Source organism: Ovis aries, chromosome 2, assembly GCF_016772045.2.
Source record: "Ovis aries strain OAR_USU_Benz2616 breed Rambouillet chromosome 2, ARS-UI_Ramb_v3.0, whole genome shotgun sequence".
Lineage (NCBI taxonomy): Eukaryota > Metazoa > Chordata > Mammalia > Artiodactyla > Bovidae > Ovis > Ovis aries.
The window spans coordinates 248,945,634-248,966,263 of NC_056055.1; the positions used below are offsets into that span (position 1 = coordinate 248,945,634).

Genomic DNA, 20,630 nt, shown 5'->3' on the forward strand with positions numbered 1-20,630 from the left:
CACTCAATAAAGACTTTAAAAAGGTCCACATAAAAAGAAAATCTTAAAAAATTTTTAAAAAATGAAGTTAGGAGGCCAAGACAGTAAAACTGATTTCAACAGCTTTTAAAAACTGTTGGATTGGCAAACCAAACTGAGCTAAACATTTGTGTCAAGATTCAGATCTAAATAGTTCCTCTTATGAGAGCTGTTAATTAACTCTTTCCTGAAAGTGTGGGCACTATTCTCAGCAGCTGGCTGCTATCTCTGCGAAGATGAAAGCAAATGGAGCGCCCCTCCCATCAAGGATCTAAACAGTGACGCCATCCTCTGTTTGTAGCAGAGCATTCTGCCCCAGGGGATGACTGCAATTTGGGAAAGACAGAAGGGCGAGTTCCCCTCCCAGAGCTGCAGTTCTCCCCTTCGCTGCTGACCGATCCCACAAGGGGACCTTCATTTTTGACAGGTCCCGTCATCCTTAAGTGCACACCAGCGTATGGGCATTGCCCTGATGCTCCAGTGAATAGGTCTCGGCATTTTCACTGCCTGGGGCAGGGAAACTAAGATCTTGCAAGCTGAGCAGCGTGACCAAAAAAAATATAATTGGTTAATTAAAGTCCAGATCAGCATAAAAATGTGCCGGCAGCTTTGGGGCTTCAGGGACACCACGAGGCTTATCCTGAGGTTTCAGGCAACTCATCACCTGTGCACCCCACCACGCTGCGTTTCTGCAGCCTACACTCCCTGCCCCACCCGCCCCCTTCCCTCCGCCACCCACTGCCTCTTTTCTCTGTTATTCCCCCCGTATGAACCCTGCCCACCAGTCGCTAAACTCTAGCGTAGGGCATGCTATGAGGCACGTTGTTGCTGTTCACTCCTTCAGTCGTGTCCGACTCTTCGTGACCCCGTGGACTGCAGCCCGCCAGGCTCCTCTGTCTGTCCGTGGGATTTTCCAGGCAAGAATGCTGGAGTGGGTTGCCGTGCCCTCCTCCAGGGGATCTTCCTGACCCAGGGATTGAACCCCCATCTCTTATGTCTCCCGCATTGGCGGGTGGATTCATTATTACTGGGAAGTCCCACGTGCGGGATCTTAGTTCTCCAGCTGGTGATTGAACCTAGGACCCCTGCAGTGGAAGCGTGGAGTCCTAGCTACTGGGCCATGAGGGAATTCTCCACAGCCTAGATTTTGGGGCCAGGGTCCTGACCTGCCTGCAAATTTTCTCTGCTGTGCATGAACTGGGTGAATCTAGCTTTCGGTTTGTGGGATGACAGGTTCTCTGTATGTACAATCATGAAAATGTAGTTTTGTAGACTCGATGGGGCCTATATAAACCAGAGCAATAATGGTATTGGCGGTTTTAATTTTCTTTTTCTCCCTAAACTTGTGTTTCTTGGCCTATTAACATGGATATATGAAGCGCACTGCTATTCATCCCATCACCACCAGGGGGCGTGTAAGGCGAGCCCAGCAGAGTCAGGACCATTCAGGGCCAGGTTGAGGTCAAGCTGTGCGTACCTGGTCCTTCACGCTGCCCGTGGGCTTCATTTTGCCAGTGCGGCTGATGTCTGCACTCAAGGAGATTTCTGAAATCCCAGAAAATAAGAAGAGAGGGTTGGTGAGGATACCAGACCAAGGGTGGGGCGCTTGGTCTGGCTCCAGATGGACAGTCCTTTCCCCAGGAGGCGTACCTGCACGAAGGATTTTTTGCCTCCCCTTCAGAGGAGACACAGGGTGTAAGACTCCCCATGTCCCCCGAGAAGTCTGGCTGCAATTCAGGCAGAAGAGCAGGGGCTCCTGACCACAGGCCTCCTCCTTGGGTGGGAGGCCATGCCACAACCGGGACGCCAACCAGACCCTGCGTGTCTGCCCCGTGCGCCCCCACCCCAGGGCTTCAGAAAGAGTTCCCAGCCACCCCAGTGGGTGTGTGAGGCAAAGCTCCTGCAAGGACACCTTGCCCCTCACAGAAGCCTCTGGCCCACCTTCAGCACCCGGTGAGCTTGCAGCAGGGGGCTCAGCGGCTGCTTCGGTCCCACCTGACTTTCTGATCTGTGTGCCGTGGGACAAATCACAGCCTCAGACATACCTGCTCTGTCCACACGGCACGGGTGAGAAAGCATATGCCTTCCCCTCACCAGAACACTCGGCAACGTGACCATTCCAGTGATAACTGTGCGGTGACCTTATGAGGTCACAGAATGAGATTGGCCTGGATGACCTTGTAAACACACACACGGCCGTGAGTCAATGTTGGGCCAGAGTGCACAGCACTCGCTGGCCAGAACGTCCTGGCTCCCTGGCTAACCAGCTGTGTGGTCTTGGGCAAGTCTCTTTACCTCTTGTACCTCAGTTTCCTCACCTGTAAAATGGGATGATAGTGGCAATTTCACTGGACTGTTGTAAGGCTTAAATGTGAAGTCTTGGCACTCTGTCCAGCATAGAGTAAGTGCTAAATAATAATAATAAAATTATTAAAATGTGTTTTAGTGAAATAATGAATGGAATTTATTTATATTCATATTTATTAATGAAATAAATAATGACATTTACTATGAAATAAATGAGTGAAACCTTCATATGCTGTTCATATACTTAATGTACATTTAAATAATGCTGGTATTATGATATTATTGTCCAATATGAAGGCATGTTCAAACATACTTTATTTGAAGAAGAATACTAAATAAATCTGAGTACAGATCACTGGCATGGCAAAAATGGTGAAGGTGGGATGTAAATCATTTGGGGGATACTGGTCTATGTTATTGTATAAGACAGTATCATCTATTTTTCTCATAAATATTTGAGGTTTCAAAAAGGTATAGAGACTCATATGTCAAAAATCCACATGCCACTTCCTAAGCTGGGAAATAACACACTGAGAGGTGATTGAACCTCCCTGCAAACGCCCTGCCTCCAGCTGTGTTTGTGGCTCACTGCCTGGGGAAGGAATGTTTACGAGCGACCAGATGTGTGGCTGTCTAGAAATGTTTCTTTTCTCCGCTTGGTCTCGAGTAAGCGTCGGGGTGTAGTCTCTCCTGTGCGGGGTGTGTGGAGGGGAGGGCGCTGAGCTCCGAGCTGCTGGGCATCACTTACCGACCCCAGTGACGTAGAGCAGGGCTTCAACCGGGGTGGGCGCGGGTCCATGGTACGAAATCTGAACCTGCGGAACAGGAGTGAACCCGAATGACGTCCTTAGTCACTCAACAGACACCAAATGGCCTGCTACGCGCCGGCTCGGAGCGGGGTGCCGAGGAGATGAGGAAGGGGCTCCTAGCCTATTGGGAACGCCCCGGCGCATGGCGCTGGAGGGGCAGCAACACCCCCAAGTGACTGTGATGCGTAGAAGGGGGTCCTTCGGGAGCCGGGGCCCGGGGCTTGGTCTGCCTGCCTGGTGTCAGGGAGGCACCCTTCGAGGGGGTCCAGCAGGGACCGCAGGAGTCCAGCGGTTGGGGGTGTGATGGGAGAGGCGTGAGAGGGAGGCTGGGGAGACAGCCGCGGGGAACGCTGGCCAGCAGGGGCAGGGAGGAGGCCTGAGGAAGCAGACTGGGAAAGGCTGGGCCCCAGCCTCCAGGGACCGGGGAGCAGGGGCTTTGAGCAGGGCTGGCCTCTTCAGGGCAGATGCCATTGAGATCGAGAAACACCAGCCCCCGTCTCCCAAGGCTCCAAGTCCAGGGAGAACCCGGATGGGCCCCGTCTGGCCGAGCATCAGGAACCATGCTCCCAAGCAAGAGGGTGGAGGGGAGTTCCCCAGAGCAAAATCCAAGAGCTGCCCCTAGAGGAAGCAGAGCTCCCGGGGGCCACACTGAGGCGTCTGGACCTGCCCTGTAGATGGCGGGCACCCAGAGAAACGTCGCAGCTGCCGTCACCTTGCGTCTAAACCGTCCACCTCCTGACCGGTCGCCCTGCCTAGATCTAATCGACTCACTCACTGCAGCCAGTGGGTCTTACCAATGTACGTTTACGGTCTTGCTGCTCCTGCATGAAAGGTTCCCGTTGGCTTCCTGTTTCCCCAAGAGAAAGAGGTCCCGGATGCCAACCCTCTCACACTGGCTCCCTCTCTCCCCGCTCTTTCCTCTCCATACAAGCCTTTTCAGCTTCCCCGACACGCATCTCACCCTCTCTCATCCACAGTGCGCTCCGAGGCCACATCCTCTATGTTGAGCTCTAGCTCCCCTTTACCCCTCTTAAATAGGTCATTCACAGCACCCTTCAGCTTGCCGCTTCTTCCAGGAAGCGTCCCCTGATTACTCACTCGCTGAGCAGCTTTGATGCCCAAGGTCTGTGTTCCTACAACAAGAAACAACTTTCTGCCCCCGGGGAGAGACCGTTTGACCTCCCCTGCTGGGAACAAGTGGTTATTGGCCCAGATCTCTGTGTGAGAACCTCCGGAGGGCCCTGATTATCCATCTATAGTCAATGTGAGTACAGCGGGTTAAACGGTGATTCCCCAAAAGACATGTCCACGTCCTATCCCTGGATCCTGTGAATGTGACCCCCATGTGGGGGGAAAAAAAAAGATGTTTGCGGATGTAATTAAGGACCTTGAGATCATCCTGTGTCATCCAGACAGGCCTTGAGTCCAGTGACAAGCGTCCTGCCAAGGAGGCAGAGAGGGACTGAGAAGGAGGGGCGCCCCGGGGGCAGAGACTGGAGCCACGTGGCCGTCAGTCCCGGGAAGACGGACTGCTGCTGGCTGCGGGAAGAGGCAAAGAACTGACTCCAAAGAACACGGTCCTGCTGACACCTTGATTTCAGACTTCTGTCCTCCAGAAACGTGAGAGAACAGGTTTCTGTTGCTTTAAAACCGTGGCCCTGTGTTACAGCAAGCAGCCTAAGAAGCTAAGTGCAAGGCCAGGGCCAGTTTCCCGGGGCTGCCGGACCGTGCGCCTCCCAGCGGACGCCCCGTTCCTAGCCGTTCGTATTGTCCGACGCTCTCGCCCATGGGCTGTGAGCACCATAGAGGCTGCGGTCTCACCTTCTTGCTCGTTAAAATCTTCAGGGTCTGACAGTGCCCGGCACAGAGAAGGCGATTATTAAACATTTGCTGGATGAATAAGTTTAATCAAAACCCTGACCTCCGTGAGCCCCCGACATCTCGATGTGAGGATGCTACGGGGGGAACAAGCTATCATGAGTTCTGTTGGAGACAAGCAGGCTCTGAGAGTGGGGAGACCACGGGTCGATGCTGGACAGGCCGACCTGTTAGGACCTGCTGACCCTGGACGGGCTGAGGGGTGGGCCTGTCGGGACCTGCTGGCCGCCCTGCCTCCCGGCCCCGCGCTGCCCTCACCTGCTGGTCCCCTGTGCTCTCGCTGGCCGCACTCAGCTTCAGGCTCACGTCCAGGCCGGGCTCCAGGGGCCACTGGGACAAGCCTGTGGGACTCTTCTTGGATGGAGGCCTGTGGGCGACCTTCACGACCACTCCTGGGGAGGCGGTGATGCTGAAGGATGTGGAGCCCTTGGGGGCAGAGCTGTGGAGGAGACAGACGGGCAGGACAGACGGAGGCGGTGAGGCGGAGCCCAGCCTACTGCGGCCGGCCCCAGGGCTCCTCCCTTGCCGCCAGTGCAGACACCACAAGGCAGGCAGACTGACTGACCGGTGGTAATAAGGAGGTTTTCAGGAGGCAGCGGGCTTCCCCGGGGGCGCAGTGGTAAAGAACCTGCCTGCCAACGCTGAGACATAAGCGACGCGAGGTCGGTCCCTAGGTCGGGAAGATGCCCTGGAGGAGGGCGTGGCAACCCCCTCCAGTGTTCCTGCCTGGAGAATCCCAGGGACAGAGGGGCCTGGCGGGCCACAGTCCACGGGGCCACAGAGAGTCGGACACGGCTGAGCGACTTAGCACGCACGCACGCCTGCAGGAGACAGTGAGGAGCAGAAAGGAAACCCCTGACCCGGAGGACTGATTCTTGAACTGGGAAGCGGCACACCAAGGCACACGCACGGGTGTGTGCGGAGAGTGAGGCGCACACCCCGAGGTCTGCACACAGACGTGCACACGTGGGGCTGTGCACACGTGAAGCATCACACGAGCTTCTGCTTCTGGAGTCGTGGCAGGCCATGCTCTAGAAAGCAGCTGGCTCGTGGCTAGAGCACAGTCTCGTTTAAACACTTATTCAGCCTCTTTATGTGGCTGCTTTGGGGCTAGTTGTGGCCCTCGGCTCAGGAGGCTCAGCGTATGGGACTTTAGTTCCCAGACCAGGGATCGAACTTGCGTCCCCTGCATTGCAAGGTGGGTTCTCAACCACTGGACCACCAGGGAAGTTCTTGGAATGTACTCTTCGATGCATTGCTGAGATACGGAGAGTGACAGGAGTTCTCAGTGGTTCCCCTCTGTATGTGCATAGACACACTTGTGTACGCCCGCAGACGGACGCACACCTCACCGCACTTGAGAAAACCAAAGACAAACAGATCTTACAGGTTTCCGGAAAGAAGAAAAGTCTGGTCGCCCATTAAGGAATAATCAGTTCAGTTCAGTCGCTCCGTCCTGTCCGACTCTTTGCGACCCCATGAATCGCAGCATGCCAGGCCTCCCTGTCCATCACCATCTTCACTCAGACTTGCGTCCATCAAGTCAGTGATGCCACCCAGCCATCTCATCCTGGGTTGTCCCCTTCTCCTCCTGCCCCCAATCCCTCCCAGCATCAGGGTCTTTTCCAATGAGTCAACTCTTCGCATGAGGTGGCCAAAGTACTGGAGTTTCAGCCTTAGCATCAGTCCTTCCAATGAACACTCAGGACTGGTCTCCTTTAGAATGGACTGGTTGGATCTCCTTGCAGTCCAAGGGACACTCAAGAGTCTTCTCCAACACCACAGTTCTAAAGCATCAATTCTTCAGCACTCAGCCTTCTTCACAGTCCACCTCTCACATCCATACATGACCACTGGAAAACCCATAGCCTTGACTAGACGGACCTTAGTCGGCAAAGTAATGTCTCTGCTTTTGAATATGCTGTCTAGGTTGCTCATAACTTTTCTTCCAAGGAGTAAGCCTCTTTTAATTTCATGGCTGCAATCACCATCTGCAGTGATTTTGGAGCCCAAGAAAATAAAGTCTGACACTGTTTCCACTGTTTCCCAATCTATTTCCCATGGAATGATGGGACCAGATGCCATGATCTTAATTTTCTGAATGTTGAGCTTTAAGCCAACTTTTTCACTCTCCTCTTTCACTTTCATCAAGAGGCTTTTTAGCTCCTCTTCACTTTCTGCCATAAGGGTGGTGTCATCTGCATATCTGAGGTTATTGATATTTCTCCTGGCAATCTTGATTCCAGCTTGTGTTTCTTCCAGCCCAGCATTTCTCATGATGTACTCTGCATAAAAGTTAAATTAGCAGGGTGACAATATACAGCCTTGATGTACACCATTTCCTATTTGGAACCAATCTGTTGTTCCATGTCCAGTTCTAACTGTTGCTTCCTGACCTGCATACAGATTTCTCAAGAGCCAGGTTAGGTGGTCTGGTATTCCCATCTCTTTCAGAATTTTCCACAGTTTATTGTGATCCACACAGTCAAAGGCTTTGGTATAGTCAACAAAGCAGAAATAGATGTTTTTTCTGGAACTCTCTTGCTTTTTCCATGATCCAGTGGATGTTGGCAATTTGATCTCTGGTTCCTCTGCCTTTTCTAAAACCAGCTTGAACATCAGGAATTTCACGGTTCAGGTGTTGCTGAAGCCGGGCTTGGAGAATTTTGAGCATTACTTTGCTAGCATGTGAGATGAGTGCAATTGTGCGGTAGTTTGAGCATTCTTTGGCATTGCCTTTCTTTGGGATTGGAATGAAAACTGACCTTTTCCAGTCCTGTGGCCACTGCTGAGTTTTCCAACTTTGCTGGCATATTGAGTGCAGCACTTTGACAGCATCATCTTTCAGGATTTGAAACAGCTCAACTGGAATTCCATCACCTCCACTAGCTTTGTTCGTAGTGATGTTTTCTAAGGCCCACTTGACTTCACATTCCAGGATGTCTGGCTCTAGGTGAGTGATCACACCATTGTGATTATCCGGGTCATGAAGATCCTTTTGTACAGTTCTTCTGTGTATTCTTACCATCTCTTCTTAATATCTTCTGTTTCTGTTAGGTCCATACCATTTCTGTCCTTTGTCGAGCCCATCTTTGCATGAAATGTTCCCTTGGTATCTCTAATTTTCTTGAAGAGATCTCTAGTCTTTCCCATTCTGTTGTTTTCCTCTATTTCTTTGCACTGATCACTGAGGAAGGCTTTCTTAGCTCTTTTTGCTATTCTCTGGAACTCTGCATTCAGATGCTTATATCTTTCCTTTTCTTCTTTGCTTTTCACTTCTCTTCTTTTCACAGCTATTTGTAAGGCCTCCCCAGACAGCCATTTTGCTTTTTTGCATTTCTTTTCCATGGGGATGGTCTTGATCCTTGTCTCCTGTACAATGTCACGAACCTCATTCCATAGTTCATCAGGCACTCTATCTATCAGATCTAGGCCCTTAAATCTATTTCTCACTTCTACTGTATAATCATAAGGGATTTGATTTAGGTCATACCTGAATGGTCTAGCGGTTTTCCCTGTTTTCTTCAATTTCAGTCTAAATTTGGTAATAGGGAGGTGATGATCTGAGCCACAGTCAGCTCCTGGTCTTATTTTTGCTGACTGTATAGAGCTTCTCCATCTTTGGCTGCATAGAATATAATCAGTCTGATTTCGGTGTTGACCATCTGGTGATGTCCATGTGTAGAGTCTTCTCTTGTGTTGTTGGAAGAGGGTGTTTGGTATGACCAGTGCATTTTCTTGGCAAAATTCTATTAGTCTTTGCCCTGCTTCATAATTAGATTGAAAGTAGACTTCTCAACAACAGTAATGAAATCCAGAAGACAGTTAAATAACATCTTCAAAGTATCTTGAAAAAATAACCGTTAACTTTTATTTGTGTACGTAAAGTTATATTTTAATAAAAACATTTTCAGATGAAGAAGAACTGGCATTTTAATTTGAAACCAATGCATTTTCACCAAAGCAACTCCTAAAGATACACTTTAAGAAGTTTGCCTTAAGAAGAAGATATCCAATGTCAGAAGCATCTGGATGTAAGGAAGAATGGTGAGCAGATAAAACGGTAAATACTTTGGTTAATCCGAAGAGTCTTGTCTGTGTTTTAAAAGTTTATAAAAATATCAAAATTGCGACATTAAGAAAAAAAAGGCAGAATGTAAATTGGGAGGGGTAATGACAGTTAAAATGTTCCCAGGCGCTTGATTGAAGAGAGGATTAAGGTAGTGTTCAATCCCTGGTGGCTCAGATGGTAAAGACTCTGCTTGCAAAGTGGGAGACCCAGGTGTCATCCCAGAGTTGGGAAGATCTCCTGGAGGAGGGCATGGCAACCCACTCCAGTACTCTTGCCTGGAGAACCCCGTGGACAGAGGAGCCTGGTGGGGTACAGGCCACAGGGCGGCCAAGGGTCGGACACGACTGAGCAACTTTTACTTTCAACATTTTATTATTAAAATGTAAAGGTATTCACCAGAAGAATAGAAATAAAGTCCATAAATTTCCATACATGGAGAAAATGCAACAATTTTTTAAGAGAACAGGAAAATTTCCTTCAAAAAGGCAAGTACAGAGAGAAATGGACAACGGAAAGGTAACTGGTAAAAACAAGCTTCCTCTTCTGTGAAATGGGGACAGCGCTGCCTTCCTCACGGGGGCTGGCTGAGCTGTGTGTGCCAAGCGTGACGTGAGTGTCACCGTGACCGTGTGAGCCGGCGGGGCTGGAACCCTGGGCTCGATGGACAGACTGCCCTGGCGCAGGGTGGCCCGGATAACGGTGGGCCTCCTCCCCCCTCAGTCCTCACCCTCTCGGCCTCCTGCCAGCCTCCGTGTCCCCAGGAGGCCCCAGACACTTCCTGCGGTTTGCTGCCCCGCTTCAGGAGGCAAGCGACCCTCAAGGAAGTGTGCCAAGCTGTCCTCTGGGCGCTCTTCCAGAAGCACAGCTGCTCACCTGTGGCGGCGGAAGCTGGAGGCTGGCGCTGTGCCCACCACGAGCAGCTTAGACCTCCCTGTTTAGCTAGAGCCTAGCACGGGGCTTGGCTGCAACAGGGGTTCAGTTAGCATTTGTCGAAGGAATGAATGGACAGAAGAACCGCCACCGGGGCAGGCCCAGCACTGTGGTAAGTGCACAACAGGCATTCTCGAGGTTTCCACACTTCATCCCCGCAAGCACCCTACAAAGCGGGTATGATCCCCATTGCACAGATGAAGAAACTGAGGCTCAGCTGCCCAGGGCATCTCAGCTAACCAATAGCAGGGCCAGGCCTCCGCCTCCGCCGCTCCATGCCAGAACCTGTCTCATCACGCCCGCGCTATTGCACACCCACGGAGGGAGGCTTGGCTGAGCAGCGCAGGGCAGCCCAGCGCAAGGGGAGGTGGGCCGGGGCTGTGAGATCCGGAGGCCAGACTCGTTCCCAGGATCCACGCACTGTGCGACCTTGGGCGAGTCACAGGACCTCTCTGCGCTTCACGGCCTCAAGCGTGAGAGGATGTGGTCCTGCTTGCCCTACCAGGTTTCCTGTGCGGTGAGGCCCTGGGGAAGCCCCTCTCGTCTGTGGCGATGAGCCGCTGCCTTGAGTCCAGGGGAGTCCTGGGGCCACTTGGATCTCGGCCCTCCGGCTTCTCCCCGGCAGTGGCCGCCGCTTGAGCCAAACCCCTCGTGGGGCAGCAGAAGGCGTTCACCCACAGCCCCAGAGCTGCCCGTGGCCCCAGAACGTCCCCTGCTCACCTGTAGACATCCAGCTGCGTCTCGGTGCCCAGCACACACACGGCCTGGGTGGGCTGCCCCGGGGCCACGTGGACCACCGTGCCCCAGGCCATCGCTGGCCTGTGCGTCCCTGCGGCTGCAGGAGGCCCCGGGGCTGCTGCTTTTATCTGCCCAGCGCCCAGCGGAGGCCGTGAGTCAGCGCCTGCGGTTTGTGGCTCAGCCCTTCCTCCTCCGGGGCTGGCGGTGTCTCCCCGGCCCCTCCTCTGTCCTGGAGCTACCCCCAGGCCGGGGACCCAGTTTGGCGCTGATGCCAGGACTGGTGGCAGGCTGGTTCGGTCAGCGTCCTGGCAAGAGCTGAGGGTTTCGGAAGCCTGTGAGCGGGGCTGCGGGTCTGAGGTCTCATGCCCCCTGGGTCTCCATCCCCTCCTGGAGCCACGGACACCTGGGTCCATCCAGACAGGGTATCAGAGAGGAGAAGGCGAGGCTGAGGCCACAGGCCGGGCGACACCTTCAAAGAGGAGCCAGGGAAGACAACAGCGTGTATGAACGCACGTGTACGGAATCTGGGAAAATGGGACTGAGGAGCCTGTTTGCAGGGCGGGAATAGAGCCGTGGACCTGGAGGACCGACATGTGGACACAGCGGAGGAAGGGGCGTGGGGGCGAGCTGAGAGAGTAAGACTGACGTACACGCGGCCGTGTGTGGAGCGGACGGCGAGTGGGAGCCGCTGCACCCCGCAGGGGGCTCGGCTCGGCGCTCTGCGAGGGCCTGGGTGTGGGGCCAGGGGCGAGCACGAAGAGGCTCGGGGGTGGGGGGCAAGCAGGAGGAGGCTCCAGAGGGAGGGGGGTGTGTGGCCGATGCTCTTCGCTGTACCACAGCCACTAACACAACTTTGTAAAGCCATCATACTCTGATTAAAAATACACAACAGAATAAAAGGGACTAAACAAGAAAAGCCTGACCAGGTTTGGGACAAGTCACCCCAGGCTGGGCCACCCCTGCGACGGCTGTCTCCTGGGGTTTCTCCTGGGTGTGCGGGGCTTCTTTCTCTGGCCTTCGCGTGGAAAACTCCCTAAGGCGAGCTTGTGAGGTGGGTTCTGCTGTGATTCCCTCATTTCACCCTCACAGAGGCTCTCTGGGGTCAGCGCCATTATCATCCCCATTTTCCAGAGGAAGAAACCGAGTCACGGACAGATTTCACGGCTAGAAAGCGGCAGAGCCAGGGTGTGAGCCAAAGGCACCCTGCCCTGGGCCAACATTTGCCGCCTGCCCGTCCAGGTGAGGGGTGGCGGGACGGGCCCCAGAGCCAACACCCAGAGGAGGCCTGCTCGGGGATCTGGAGCAGCAGAGCCTCTACTGGAGCCTATGAGTCTGCAGTGGCGTCTGGGCCCTGCTGAGCCGCGAGGTGAGCCGGTTATGCAGATACGCGCCGCCAGTCCTCTTCGGACGGTCGTTACAGAGTGCTAAGTCGAGCTCCCTGTACACACAGTGGGTTCTGCTACATGCGGGTCCTCATTATTAATAGTCCCCTGGTTCACACCCGGTCATACGTATGCGCCAAGCCCAGTCTCCCAGTCCAGTCTTCCCTCCGTCCTCCCTCGGTAACCATGTTTGTTTCCTACATCCGTGACCCCATCTCTGTCTTGGAAGAACATTCGTTTGTACCATTTTTTAAGATTCTGCATATAAGTGATACCATATATTTGTCTTTCTCTGTCTGACTTTGCTCATAATGACAATCTCTAGGTCAACCCATGTCACTGCAAATGGCATTATTTCATCCTTTGTTACGGCTGAGTAATATTCCGTTGTGTATACATACATATATGTATATACACCATATCCTCTTTACTGCTCTCTCCGCGGCCATTTCTCTTGCTTCCGCGTCCTTGCTATTGTAAATACTGCTGCAACAATCGTTAGGGTACACATATCTTTTCAAATTGTGGTTTTCTGGCAGCTCTATTTTCAGTTTTATTTTAAGGAACCTCCACAATATTCTCCATAGTGGCTGAACCAATTTGTATTCCCATCAACAGTGTAGGAGACTTTCCTTTGCTCCACACCCTCTCCAGCATTTATTGTTTGTAGACTTCTTGATTATAACCATTGCGACTGGTATGAGGGGATACTTCACTAGAGTTTTGATTTGCATTTCTCTAAGAATGAGCGCTGCTGAACATCTTTTCACGTGCCTTTTGACCATCTGTATATCTTTGGAGAAATGTCTATTTAACATATATGGAAGCTTTTTTATTTATTTTCTCTGGCTTTGAAGCAAAGCATTTGCTTCATTAATTAAGAGCAGGACTGTGGGATTAGTCAGGCCTGAGTTCCAAGCCTGCTTCCTGCCAACGGCCCCATGAGGCAGGTCCTATTGTGATGCCCCCGTTATAGATGGGACCATCAGGGCTTTAACACGTGAACTGGGGCTCAATCAGTTCAGTTCAGTTGCTGAGTTGCTCACCCCATGGACAGCAGCACGCCAGGCCTCCCTGTCCATCACCAACTTCTGGAGCTTGCTCAAACTCATGTCCATCGAGTCGGTGATGCCATCCAACCATCTCATCCTCTGTCGTCCCCTTCTCCTCCTGCCTTCAATCTTTCCCAGCATCAGGGTCTTTTCTAGTGAGTCAATTCTTCACATTAGGTGGACAAAGTATTAGAGTCTCAGCTTCAGCATTAGTCCTTCCAGTGAATATTCAGGACTGATTCTTTTAGGATTGACTGGTTTGATCTCCTTGCAGTCCAAGGGGCTCTCAAGAGTCTTCTCCAACACCACAGTTCAAAAGCATCAATTCTTCAGTGCTCAGCTTTCTTTATAGTCCAACTCTCACATCTATACATGACTACTGGAAAAACCATAGCTTTGACTAGATGGACCTTTGTTGGCAAAGTAATGTCTCTGGTTTTTAATATGCTGTCTAGGTTGGTCATAGCTTTTCTTCCAAGGAGCAAGTGTCTTTTAATTTCATGGCTACAGTCACCATCTGCAGTGATTTTGGAGCCCGAGAGAATAAAGTCTCACTATTTCCATGTTTCCCCACCTATTTGCCATGAAGTGATAGGACCGGATGCCATGATCTTAGTTTTTTGAATGTTGAGTTTTAAGTCAGCTTTTTCACTCTCCTCTTTCACTTTCATCAACAGGCTTTTTAGCTCCTCTTCACTTTCTGCCATAAGGGTGGTGTCATCTGCATATCTGAGGTTATTGATATTTCTCCTGGCAATCTTTATTTCAGCTTGTGTTTCTTCCAGTCCAGCGTTTCTCATGATGTACTCTGCATAGAAGTTAAATAAGCAGAGTGACAATATACAGCCTTGACGTACTCCTTTCCCAATTTGGAACCAGTCTGTTGCTCCATGTCCAGTTCTAACTGTTGCTTCCTGACCTGCATACAGATTTCTCAAGAGCCAGGTCAGGTGGTCTGGTATTCCCATCTCTTTCAGAATTTTCCGCAGCCTGTTGTGATCCACGGTCAAAGGCTTTGGCGTAGTCAATAAAGCAGAAGTAGATGTTTTTTCTAGAACTCTTTTGCTTTTCCCATGATCCAGTGGATGTTGGCAATTTGATCTCTGGTTCCTCTGCCTTTTCTAAAACCAGCTTGAACATCTGCAAATTCACAGTTCAGGTATTGCTGAAGCCTGGCTTGGAGAATTTTGAGCATTACTTTACTAGCGTGTGAGATGAGTGCAACTGTGCGGTAGTTTGAGCATTCTTTGGCATTGCCTTTCTTTGGGATTGGAATGAAAACTGACCTTTTCCAGTCCTGTGGCCACTGCTGAGTTTTCCAAATTTGCTGTCATATTGAATGCGGCACTTTCACAGCATCATCTTCCAGGATTTGAAAGAGCTCCACTGGAACTCCGTCACCTCCACTAGCTTGCTCTTGGGTAGAGTGTTCTGTGGACGCCAGTTCAGTTCTGTTGTGGAGTTCCTCGTCCTCCTGAATTTCTTTTCGTCTAGTTGTTCTGTCAAGCGTGGAGAGAGGAGTGTTGAAGTCTCCGGTTATTGCTGTGAATTTGTCTATCTTTCCCTTCTGTTCTATCAGCTCTCCACACCTCTTGCAGTGCTTGTTTGGAGCATACACATGTAGGCTCACTGTTTTCTGGTGGACTGACTCTTTTGCGTCCCTCTCTGCTCCTTGTAAGCTTTCTGCTCTTGAGTCTGCTTGGTGCAGCCGTGCTCAGTCGCTTAGTCGTGTCTAACTCTTTGCGACCCATGGGCTGCATCCCGCCAGGCTCCTTTGTCCACAGGATTTTAGAGGCAAGAATACTGGAGTGGATTGCCATTTCCTTCTCCAGGAGACCTTCCCAACCCAGAGACTGAACCCAAGTCTCCTTCATTGGACAGACAGATTCTTCTCCACTGACCCACCGGGGAAGCCCCAAGTCTACATCATCTGATATTCGTAAAGCTGTTTCCGGCTTTCTTTTGGTTAGGATTTGCATGGTAATCTTCTCCATTCTTTTGTTTTTCAGCCTACTTATTTTATATGTTTGAAGTAAGTTTCTTGTAGACAGTATATGGTTTTAAAGTTTATTCTCCTAATCTCTTTTAATTGGCACCTTTAGAACATTAATATTTAATGTTATTATTGACATATCAGGGCTGAAATTTGTCATTTTATTATTTATTTGCTTCTGTTTTGTCTTCCCTGCCTTCATGAAGGTTACTTCAACATTTTTGAGGATTTCATTATTTTGATTTATCTATGGCACTTCTGAGTTCATCTCTTGTCATAGGAGATGATGGTGGGGATTCTGGTCTCAGCCGATGCCATCCTGGTCGGGAGACACAAACGTGCCTTGTTATCACTCTCCACCCCCGGCCCTGAGTGTGAGCAGATGGTCACTACAGTCCTGCCTCCTCCACTGGCCTCCTGTAAAATAAAGCAGTTTTATTATCTCAAGAAAATAGCAACTAGATGTGTTTTGGGGGCAGGAACCCGAAACATAAAGTGATTCTCCCCTGGCCATAGAGGAACCGCTGAGCCTGTGGTTTTTAGTTACTATGACAACAGAGAACTCCAAATCCATGTCATTTGGAGGGGTTAACGATTTACCTGAATTCAAGCTACACCTTCAAGGCAATTCTTTCATTTGCTTTGAGTCTGGAATCCTCTGCAGGACTGAAGCTAACTTTTTTCAACTAATTGCTTTGCTGCCTGGCTGAATTCCAAATGCTGTCTATCTCTTCCTGGTTTTCAGCTATTTACATTTCATACAGTTGGGTCGTGCAGACCTCTGGCGTTTGTCTGGACTGCCAGGGACCTGAACAGGGGTGTGGACCCAGGCAGGCTCAGCGCCCAAGCTGTCTTCCCTCCACCACTGCCTGCACTGGATGGTGGAGAGTAAGGGCTCAGATCCACTTCCCTCTGGGGAGGAGGCTTCCCCGCTTTGGCAGGGATTCATTCAAAGGGCCAGTTCTTTTCATCTTTGGGGAAAGCAACCAGCTCATTATTTGAGAGTTTAAAGTAGGCATTTCCTCCCACCCCCGTGGTTGAGGTTCTGTCTGTAGCTGCTGGAGGAAACTCGGAATGCCTCCAGGTTGGAGCTTTGTATCCTGCGGATGGATACTCCCCAGAGAAAACTTCATATTTCACATGGTAGGGTTACTGAATTCCACAGTCTCCTTTTAAAAACACTTACGGGACATCAGGACATCTCCCCCTTCTTACTACAAGTGGCTGATAATAACGAGTCCGTGGGGGAAAGGCTAGTTGGAGGAAACACAGATAAAAATACTCCCTGAGTCCATCAGTCACCTTTGCCGTTCCGTCGCTGTTGTGCCCAACTCTTTGCAGCCCCATTTCTGGCATATGATTTTATTTCCTTCTATGTTTTATACACAGAATTTTAAATTTCATATCTTATGGATTCTTTTCCGTTCTTATACAATTTTTTTTAGATGTCCAGTCCTTATCCCAAAGGTGATATTATTTTTTTAAGTAGAAAGAGAAATTCCCCCTCTTTCATGCCTCCTTGTTCCACTCTCCACTGGTAACCTCTGTTATCAGTTAGGCGTGGATTCTTCTAGAGCAGTATAAATGGTTGGATTAAGGCCAAAACTACTGTTGCACAGCTTTTTTCACTTTACAGGACACCGACAACTTTCTATCTTGTACATTTAAATCTGTTTTTTCTCTCTTTTTACGTACATTTAAAATTTTAAAAATGTGTTCAAAGTAAGTCATGCCCAATTAAAACCATTTCCATAGGTAATGATTACTACAACCACCCCGACTAATCCATTTAGTCGTTTCACAGGTCACTTCCTTTTGTAGCCAGAGTTTTTTCACTTAACGCAAAGCTATTCATCCTGATGTTGTAAAGACCTTGCAGTTTCCATGTGGTGGTGGCTTCATATAACCCATCAAACGAAAGGACCGCAGTTTTCCTGCCCATTCCCAAATGCCTTTACATTCTGAGCAAGCATGATTCTCATTTTTTGCTATTACGAAATAAAAAAAATAGACATTTATCTCTGAATAGGATCGTACCTTGTTTTTTGTGGGAAGATAGCACTCCTACTATTTAAAACTGTTTTCCGAAGGGTGATATGAAACCACGCCTCTGTAAGCAGCTCGCTTAAAAGCTCGCTTCTTCCCGGCCTTCCCAGCCACGTGCGCTTTGTTTCCGCTTCTGCCCTCTTGACGGCTGCGTCTCGTGTCTAGCCCCTAGTGAGGCTGAGAAATGCTCCAGAGCTTGCCGCCTGGCTTGCCTGCCACTCACGCTCTGGTTTTAGAGCACTTTTGATCAGGCGGGAGCTTAGGGAGCGAAAGGGCCAGAGCCAGGAGCCGGGCCCTGTGGGCAAGCTGTCGCCTCCCGAATCCAGAGCTTCGCTCTTTCTGGGTAGACCGTGATTGTCTTTCTGCGGCAGCTTGACCGTTGAAACTGGAGCTGCGTTAAAATAGCACTGCCGTGCGAGCTTGAACCTAGAGCCGGTTTAGAATAACACCGACGCCTCACGTTCCTCTCAGCCAGGCTTGTGGGGCCAGCTTGCCTGGGATTTGTTTGTTCAGTGGTTTGGCTCCCGGCCGGAAAGCCGGCAGGCGGGGCACGGTCGTGGGGGTCTGGGCGCAGCCTGCCTGCCTGGGGACTGGCTTCTCCCGCGCTCCCTCCTGGTTGCTCCAGACCTCGCTGTGCGGCCTGCTCACCAGGGAGGGCTGCCGCCCAAGGCCTCTGCGAGTTCGCATGAGCCGACCTCTGGGTCCTGTGACGTCCCAGGCTCAGAAGCCTTCAAGGGGGAGGATGGGCCCCGGCTGCCGCTTGTGTTTGCACCTGGGGCTCTTGTCCCGTCTCTCACCGAGCGGGGCCTCCGGTGGCTGCTTCATGCTCCCTGAGCACGCCTCTTTCACTCAGCCATCAGACGTTTGCTGTGTGCCAGGACCTCTTCCCTTGTTGAAGAGGGAAGCCTTCGATTTTCCTGGGATGTCCTGCTCTCACCTGTGATATCCCAACAATGTTTTCTTGACTGCCTTTGTGCAGAGAGTTTTCCAGTACTGTGCGCCCAGCTAACAGCGTTCACTAGCGAGTCCTGGGCCCCGGGCGGGCTCCAGGTGAACCCTTGGCACACACCACCTCAAGTGACCCTCATGTCAACCCCAGGAGGAAGGGGTGGCCACCCTCGTTCTGTAGGCAAATAAACTGAGGCTCAACGAGGTGAAAGGGCTCAAACAAGATCATATGCTGGTGGTAACGGAAATCAGGATCGGAACCCATATCGAGCTGATGGCAAAGCCTTCACCACAAGGCTCTACTGGCCAACTAGGAGGGAAAATGAAAGACGCCAGGCCCGCGGGTCTACTGACTGAGATTCATTCAGAGACATCAGCTGAGCGCACTTCTGCTCCTGGTATTGTGCCGGGTATTAGGGACACAGGGACCAAAGGGTTCTTGCCTTCAAGGAGCAGCAAACAGAAGTCACAGACACAGAACCAACAGGAGACCCCTCTCTCTCAGAATATGTGTATACGGCTCCCCAGCGGCTCAGCGGCCAAGAACCCGCCTGTGATGCAGGAGACGGGGGTTTGAACCCTGGGTGGGGAAGATCCCCTGGAGGAAGGCATGGAAACCCACTCCAGTACTCTTGCCTTGAGAATCCCCTGACAGAGGAGCCTGGTGGGCTACAGTCCATGGGGTCTCAGAGAGTCAGACCCGACTGAAGCTCCCAAGCAGGCATATACACACTGGGTGCACAGAGGAGGAATTTCAAGGAGTCAGCTCACATGACTGGAAGCTAGTGAGTCCCGAATCTGCAGGGTAAGCAGGAAAGAGCCCCAAGGAAGAGCAGATGTCGTGGCTTGGATTTGAAGGCAGTCCACTAGGAGAATTCCCTCTTCATTGGAGGATGTTAGCCTCTAGTCTGTTAAGGAGAGAAGGAAATGGCAAGAACCCACTCCCGTATTCTTGCCTGGAGAATCCCATGGACAGAGGAGTCTGGCGGGCTGCCGTCCATAGGGTCGTACAAGAGTTGGGCGTGACTGAAGCGACTCAGTGGCAGCGGCAGCAGCAGTCTGTTGAGGCCTCAGCCGATCGGGTGAGGCCCACCCACACTACAGAGGCTGGTGTGCAATGTTAATCTCAGCTAAAGACACCTGCGCAGCGACATCCGGGCTGATGCGTGACCAGACGTCTGGGTGCCGTGGCTTAGCTAAGTTGACACACAAAATTAACCGCCATAGACCATGTAATTTAAGACAGGTGTTCCATTTTATCCCCCTTATCTTTAAAAAAAACTTTGTTGAGCAGCAGTTGGCAAATGTAATTGTGGACATTTAAAGTGTTCAGCATGATGACTGATATGTGTGCACACGACAGAGTGATTACCAGGATCAGGATAATTAGCACAGTCGCCACTTCACACAGCCAGCGTTTGACAGTCTGTGTGTGCGGGTGTGTGGGAGAATCCTTACAGCCCACTCTCCCAAGCCTGAAGTGTGCAACACTACATTATTAACCAGGCGCCATGCTGTACGTCAGATCCTCGGAAATTGTTCTTACAACTGAAAATTTGTACTCAGATCACTCTATTTCGATTTAATAGAGTTAATCACAGAGAAGGCAATGGCACCCCACTCCAGTACTCTTGCCTGGAAAATCCCATGGACGGAGGAGCCTGGTGGGCTGCAGTCCATGGGGCTGCTAAGAGTCGGACACGGCTGAGTGACTTCACTTTCACTTTTCACTTTCATGCACTGGAGAAGGAAATGGCAGCCCACTCCAGTGCTCTTGCCTGGAGAATCCCAGGGACGGGGGAGCCTGGTGGGCTGCTGTCTCTGGAGCCGCACAGAGTCGGACACGGCTGACGCGGCTCAGCAGCAGCAGCAGCGTGAATCACTCTGTTTTGACTTGAGCTTGAATCACTCTATGGTTTTCTCCGCATCCAGTCTCTGGCCATCAGCTTTCTCGTCTCCATTTCTGTGAACCAGAATTTGTGTCTATGTTTTAGATTCCACATATGTGTGGTGCCATACAGCATTCAGGACAGGCGCGCTCTCTCTCTGTTACTTCTTTAAGCTTTTTATTTGAAATAGAAGGTTCACAGGAAGTTGCAAAGGTATTAGAGGGAAGCTCCATTTACTCTTAAACAAGTTTGCCCCACATCTTGTAAAAATAAAACACCCAAATCAGGACATTGACAGGAGTCCAATCTGTGTGTATTTGGTGTCAGTTTATGACACAGTAGGTTACTCTAGCTATCACCTAGACTGTCCCTTCACTGCAGAGACACCCCTTGGCACTATCTCTTCAGCCACACCCACCCGCCCCTCCACCCGCCCACCCGCCCCTCCACCCGCCCACACCCCTGGCAACAGCTGTGTGTTCCACATCATCACAATTTTGTCATTTTGAGAATACGGCAGGTGGTCACTTTTATTGTCCACTGGCGTTTAGCTGATTAAAGGACAAGG

General features: G+C 51.0%; 1 protein-coding gene and 1 long non-coding RNA gene across 4 annotated transcripts in view; both read right to left on the minus strand.

Annotated features, from left to right (window-relative positions):
• The window catches only part of PADI4 (peptidyl arginine deiminase 4), a 33,882-nt gene extending 22,409 nt beyond the window's left edge, over nt 1-11,473 (minus strand). For 2 of the 3 annotated variants that reach the window (XM_042244760.2, XM_060411515.1), the window contains exons 1-5: nt 10,735-11,473; nt 5,271-5,451; nt 3,074-3,140; nt 2,337-2,426; nt 1,496-1,563 (exon numbers count right to left, since the gene is read on the minus strand). In XM_042244760.2, the coding sequence (XP_042100694.1) occupies nt 1,496-1,563; nt 2,337-2,426; nt 3,074-3,140; nt 5,271-5,451; nt 10,735-11,165 (837 nt within the window). In that variant the 5' untranslated portion in view covers nt 11,166-11,473. The remainder of the gene's footprint in view (nt 1-1,495; nt 1,564-2,336; nt 2,427-3,073; nt 3,141-5,270; nt 5,452-10,734) is intronic. The other variant, XM_027965661.3, reaches the window with a different exon arrangement.
• Nucleotides 11,474-15,241: 3,768 nt separating this feature from the next.
• LOC121818799 (uncharacterized) lies at nt 15,242-19,265 on the minus strand. The gene is made up of 2 exons (XR_006058925.2): nt 17,217-19,265; nt 15,242-15,596 (listed from the first exon to the last, which is right to left on the minus strand). It is a non-coding gene; the product is annotated as an uncharacterized LOC121818799 (long non-coding RNA).
• Between the last annotated feature and the right edge of the window lie 1,365 nt (nt 19,266-20,630).